The sequence below is a fragment of the Opisthorchis viverrini genome (genome assembly GCF_000715545.1).
Source record: "Opisthorchis viverrini unplaced genomic scaffold opera_v5_158, whole genome shotgun sequence".
NCBI classification, from domain to species: Eukaryota; Metazoa; Platyhelminthes; class Trematoda; order Opisthorchiida; family Opisthorchiidae; genus Opisthorchis; species Opisthorchis viverrini.
Genome location: NW_008751812.1, coordinates 394,984 through 401,709, shown reverse-complemented (window position 1 = coordinate 401,709; position 6,726 = coordinate 394,984). Strand labels below are relative to the sequence as shown.

The following is a 6,726-nucleotide window of genomic DNA, read 5'->3' as shown; positions in this document are numbered from 1 at the left end:
TGGTATAGCTCGTAGCTTCCGGTCTGAGACTTCCTCGCTTGATTGGATGCCTGCAAATAGTTACCTCTGTATCGTCCATCTGTCTACTTCAAGAAAGACGGATCGGTCGAACTGCTATAATTTTTGCCTGTGCGCCAACCTACTGTTTCACTGATTCTGTAAGAGGCATATTATCTAGAAGTAACCAGCTTCTTATCCACTACGGAGGGATCATGTGTAGTCCTATTTGCAGTAGACTTCCGTAACAGGTTGATCGCTTCGATTCATGCAAGGCGCTGTTTGCTGACAAGTTTAGTTTACGGCATAGTGATAGCGGTGGTAACTCAGACGGAGCCCGTGTGTGGACAGGAAGACATGGTGGAACCAGAAATGCCCATAAATGAAAGAGCCTAGTGCAGCATGGAGTGTACAGACAAGGTTTCACCCACTCCGCAAAGAACTTATCAAAGATGATGTTGGAAGTGGAATATATAATAAAAACCAGCGTCTGAATCTGGGCAGAATATATTCTGTCACAATTCAGTCTACTATAGGCGTCTATATCTGTGCTCTTCATCCGACTCGCTCCAGCTTCCACTTCATTTGAAGTACTGATATGCCCTACTTCCTAACGCCATCGGGCTATCCGGCTAGATGCGCTTTCACCAGCATTACTTAAAGAGCTTTGATGCACTCTGTGCTCTGATTCTTTGAATGTAAAACTCTACTCGTGAATCCGATGAAAACTCTGGTAAGGGCTCGCGAAGAGGTTGCAGCCCTCGAGTTCCCATCAACCTACCGTTATGCTTGAACAACATGTCGGGAAAATACAACCAATTGCAAATTACATTAGTATCAGTCAGAGAATTACTGGAATCTCCCGTTCACAATTTTCCTTAACTGAATATGCTCCGCAAAATCCACTTCATGTTTCATTCGGCCCGAAATTCTATATTGGTCGGTTCTCAGATTTGAAGTGTGAAGTTAGTCTAACCAAGTTGAATAATTTAACTTCGTTCGCAATTGAGCATAAATGGTTTTCGCGAGCTACCCGGCAGAAGTAAGTTGGAAAAAACGGAAATCGAAACTTAACTGAAGTGGTTATCTGATTTCAAGGTATTTTAGCGGATCATTGGTGTACTGTGGGCAAGGTTATCATATCATTCTTTGCCTTTTTCAGCTTATTTCATACCCAGTAAGAAATGACAACTGCTGGTCGTCCAACATGGGATTCAGCGAAAGGTGGACGGGGTAAATGGGAAGGGGATCTAAGTGCCATGTCAAAGCAGTATTCTGTCCGAGATCTACCATCTCATACAAAACTCAAAGTTCGACAGGAAGGTCAAGGTCGCCCAGAGGACCTTCAGGGAAAAGACTTCAAAAGGATGCTTGAAGAGAAGGAAAAACGGCTGGCTCTGGAAAAGACCGGGAAAGGTTTGTTTTATATTATGGTTTACCTTTGAGTAAACGTCGCTCCCATATTGTGATATTACTTCTCTATCTCTGAATAAACATTTACACAGAGCCATGCAGTTGATGGTTTTGGCTGGGGATGTCAAGTCTGTATCGCGGATTACGGATGGTCATTTCCGTTATTTTTTACTTTTCGTATATTTGTGATTCCAACCCCCAACTTAGGAAGTCTCAAGGCTTTGAAGGGTACTCGTTTACCGTTTTATGGTTTTTTTAAAATTCGGTTTCCTCTCTTGTCTGTTTTTTTTTTAAATATCAAACCTACGGTATTCCTTACCTCAAAAATACTGACAAAAAATGCCAAAACTGTCGCTAATTGTGAGATTTTCGTTCCACAATTGGAAATAACCGAAAGTAGTTATCCTAAGGAAGGCGTCTGAGGAGCTACGCTTGTTTTCTGTTTCCAAGAAAGGCTGTTTTCATAGCAAATGTACCATGTGAGTTAGCTGGTGATGGTCTGTCACCACTTCAACTGCTCTTTCCAGATACATCGCAACAAACACGTGAAACTATATTTCTTCTCATCCTAAACCGTCTGAGCTATTCATAACCAGCGTAAACTATACGATAGCAGTGACGTGGGCTGATTTCATCTGGCTTATCTTCTGAAGGGACACCCGACCCTTGGCTGCTTTCAAACATGCTATTCAACACTGTCTATAAAGCAAGTCAATCTACCTGCAGTGGTGCGGTATCATCGTCTTCGTGCTCCCCTTCGTTACATGTCTTTCGAAATATTATGTCCCCCTCTTCATCGTACTGGAAGCCAGTGTTTTACTGGTGCTGAAATATTCAGAGGCCTGCTTTGCTGGAGTTCCTTCCTCAATATCTTTTAGAGATTGGACGATCACATGACATCTCGAATCAAACCACACTTATAACTACCCATATGTAATAGACTATCTTTTACCCAAGTTATCATGAATCCCTGCAGCACGGGATCTTAGTGTTAACCTGAGCAAAACTCAAACAGTATCACATTTTCGGATTACTTTTGGTGTGCCTACATAACTGTATTCGCTTCTGTATTGTGTTCAGTCAGACTGCCTAGAATCATAGTTCAAGCCAGCATTGCTTTTGTGCTCTTCCTAACCGACTGTACTCTTGCACTAAAGTGTACATTATCATCATCACACATGCTACCAGCTTACTTGTGGTAGGGTCGGTTCCGTTCTGGCGGTGGAATTTGACTTGATCTCCAGTGGTGCGTTTTTTACCTCTCCACGAAAATCCTACTGTCAATCCCATCTTACCACTCAGTGCGTGGTTTTAGATAACAGCGCACTCGTTATACGTTTGAACAGATCGGTCCACCTCAGGTAGCAATGCATCAGCACTTCACCCGTGGACCGTATAGCACGGTAACTTACAGTTGGGATGGATCTGCAAAGCCTTACCATCCCACTCGGTCACACTGCACAACGAGGAGGACCACAGTCACTTGATTGAATCAAATTAGGGGCTATCTTTGGTTCATTCGGTAGATCATGATTTGAAGAAAAAAATACGCTGAAGCTGATAAGCTGGCAGAAGTCTCTGACTAAGAGAGCGTCTAACCAAATGTAGTTTCAAAGCACTATGGCGCCAGCCTCTATGTATGCACTAATTTTAATTGTTATGTAAGTATCTCCGGCGAATAGTATATACTACGGATGTTGGCATATGCCTCTGTTTTACACTGAAAGGATTGTACTCTCTTTTGGTCAGAGGTTAATTTGCTTCGCGGGACACATTTTACTGTCTTCTGGTCGTATTAGAACGTTATCCCTTCGCCAGAGAATAAATACGGACCATGGTTGATAGACGAGTTCCGTTAGTAAAGCTCAGTTTTTCGTCTGGTGCATGACTTGGTCTGTACCCACGATATTCGTGCACCTTATAGCATCTGGGACAGGGACTATACAGTTTTTCTTCACTGAGAGTGCAACTCAATCATATCATAAATGTGTATCGGTTAAAATGTGAATTTATTTAACTGCAACGTGCGCTTCTCTCGTTACAGACGCTCTTGATTTTCGAAACACAAGGGGGGTCTCTTTGGGNCTTGGTCTGTACCCACGATATTCGTGCACCTTATAGCATCTGGGACAGGGACTATACAGTTTTTCTTCACTGAGAGTGCAACTCAATCATATCATAAATGTGTATCGGTTAAAATGTGAATTTATTTAACTGCAACGTGCGCTTCTCTCGTTACCGACGCTCTTGATTTTCGAAACAACAGGTGGGTCTCTTGGGCGTCTGGACACTTATCGCGTCATCTCAAGTACTGTTGGTACCTCTGCGCAGTAGATTGGCAGGTTTAATACCAGGAGTTTCGTCGTCCTTGCTCTCTCTAACGGCCATTTGTGTTGGGGTGGGGTCCTTACCGCGTTATTGCCACCTTTGGTTTGCCGCCTCGTTTAGAGGAGTTGTGATCACTATAATCTGTGGCGAGATCTGTACGGTTCTGTGTAGTGACTTTGTGTTCACTTGAAATACGGAACTCTTGTGTGAAGATTTCACAGCTCATCTGTCCAATAACCATCAACAGTAGGTCAGTTGTGTCAGCCTGATACAGTTTGCTCTTTTGGGGCCACCTAGATTGAAGTAAGTTCACGCGATCCGGCTTACTGTCTCGCTGTTTCCCTCCAACAGACCTTAGTATCTCATGTTTGTTTTTCACTAGACCTGCTTCCCACCCCATCACGGACTTAACAAATACGACCTATGCGAAATCATTAAAAACTCTCTAATCGTACTTTTTTTCGGGCTCAGATATATGTTCTGCTTTGCTTATTTTAGACATCGCATAGCCTATACTGGGGTGTCTGTATTCCGTACTCGAACAACTTACCTTTGGCAAAATGTCTTGACACTAGTTTGCCTTCTTTCGGTTGATGTTTTCTTAATCTTTTGATTTCTGTGCTAGCTTCCGCTACCGCTTCGATAACAGCCCCTGCACCGGGCGAAAAACGAACTAGCACGGCAGTTGATTCAGCCTCAGCTACGGCCGGTAGTGCTATCAAACGGCCTAAACCTGAAACCATAGCAGCTGTCTCCACTGCTAACCTCGATGCCGATGATCCATGGGATGAGGATTACGGGGAAGATGCCAACGATACTCAGGTCAACGGTACCGACGCTCAAGATGATACAGCGCATGATGACGAGGACGACGACGAGGATGATGATGAAGATGAAGAACTCCTACTCGCTGAATTAGCTAAAATTAAACGTGAGCGTGCTGAAGAGGCCGCTAGGTTAGCTGTCGAGCGTAAAGCCGCTGAGGAGACAATTCGCATGGAGAACATCTTACGAGGCAATCCTCTGTTGAATGCAAGTGGTCCATCAGGTATGTAATTGTCGTTATTCCGTGAATGCGTATTCAAAACAATCGGAGTGAGTGCATAAAACGTGCTCTATCATAACATCCCTCTTCCTAGAGAGGAAATATCTTGTGGTTACCACAATATTAGGATGATGGAGACGCACCCTCTTGAGAGCAGCGATTCACGTAAACGTTTATGTTTCTTGAGAAGACTCGATGGTCTGCGGTTTTGTTGATTATCTTTTTTGGCGCTTCTATCACAGTATAGTTGGGTTTTGATATATCGCCGAAGATAAGTACCAAAGTCCACCAACTGACTGCACGTCTCCCTGTGTAGGTCATTGCGAATGAGTGTGTTACGTGCTAACCTGCGGTACTCGAATATGAACCATAAAAACAACGGAGGTGTTTGGGATATAAACAGTATGCAATACGCCACAAGATAATCTCATCTCCTCTCCGATCAAGTGAGATAGAGCTCATGGCTAGGCATTTTCATCCTTGCCGTTTTTTCACAAGTTACACCATACTGACAATGTTTAGGAACGGCATTACGTCAGAGTCAGCCTCACCAAGTCGCCTCCACCGGGTCGTCACCACTTCGTCTCTGCCACGTCGTCATTTTAAGTGGTTATGGATCCTAGCCTGGATAAAATTGTTCATTTAGGCCTTTCGGCACAATACTTGAAGTGCTTTGATTAAAAACATTAATCTGCCATACGCAAAAGAACGGAAAATTAAGCTTTTGGTTTAGTCGGATGCATTTGCATAAAATCAGCAACAAAATGTGCAGATTCAGTAGATCGGACCGTATTTTGACACTGGCTACTCAACGTGGCCAATGAAAACTGAGAAACTAGACTATCCAATTAACTCTAACACTCTTTAACTTGGACGGGTTTGCACCGAATTCACGAAATTTGGGCACTTGACTGGATCAGCTACCTAACTGGCAACAACAGCTCTGAGCTACTCATAAGTAGCTCAGACTTCAGAAATGTTTAGCGATCAGCGGTCGATCCCTTTTCGAGCGAGTTTGGCTATTCAATGCACCTGCGTGCCGATAGGTTAAATGTATTCACAGCGCTTACACTTGCCTCATCCTTGTCGTTTTTTTTAGAATTTAAGGTCAAACGTCGCTGGGATGATGATGTTGTGTTCAAAAACTGCGCTCGAGGTGAAGTTGATCATACCAAACGCGGCTTCATAAATGACACCCTCCGTTCAGAGTTTCACAAGAAGTTTATGAAGAAGTATATTCAATAGTGTTGCACTGTCTTTCTTGCACTTTCTTCTGTACATACAACACTTCATTTTACATTTGTCTTGTCTTGTTCCTGATCGATTAAGCTGGATGGTCTTTGTCATCAGGACTCTCGCCCTCCTCTGTTGGAACTGCCCGAATCCTTGACTTTAGATGTTGCTCTTCAGTTCCATGTGCATACATTGGTATCGTCTTCTCGCAGATTTGCTATCCCTACTCCAAGAATATCGGAGCATTTTACCTCCCATTGGCCTTCGACGCGGATTGTTTGTAAAGTTATTTGTGGTGGGCTGTGGCCCGTAAAACAAACTATGAGTCTTACATGCCTTTGGGTTCAGGTAGACCGGTGAAAATGACCGGAACTATCCAGGTAAATAACCGATATGAAACTTTCTAGCAGGCGATGTGCTAGTTTTCTTCACAACCAGATAAAGGGCGCTCTGCCCGACTCCTGAGCACAGTGCTCCTCCCTCGTAAATACCGTCCGAACAAGCAACGGAATCAGAAGCTTCTAGTTCACTTTACATTGGGATTCTTTCTGGCTGGCAACAAGTGAGCGAGAAACCCCTAATCACGTATTATACTTTGCTCCCCCTACACTTATAGATAACCAACGAAATAAGACCTGCGCAGATTGGCGCGTCTTTTTATCCGTTAGGAAGTACTGAATTTTATTCCCTTCACTCCATAGGACTCTACG

The 6,726-nt window shown here is 43.6% G+C and overlaps 1 protein-coding gene across 1 annotated transcript; it reads left to right on the top strand.

Moving 5' to 3' along the window:
• Window positions 1-1,047: 1,047 nt before the first annotated feature.
• T265_07037 (hypothetical protein) lies at window positions 1,048-6,084 on the top strand (the record flags this gene model as incomplete). The annotated part of the gene is made up of 3 exons (XM_009172461.1): window positions 1,048-1,413; window positions 4,364-4,786; window positions 5,883-6,084. 3 exons carry the CDS (start codon window positions 1,182-1,184, stop codon window positions 6,026-6,028), a joined length of 801 nt encoding a protein of 266 aa, XP_009170725.1.
• Window positions 6,085-6,726: the final 642 nt, after the last annotated feature.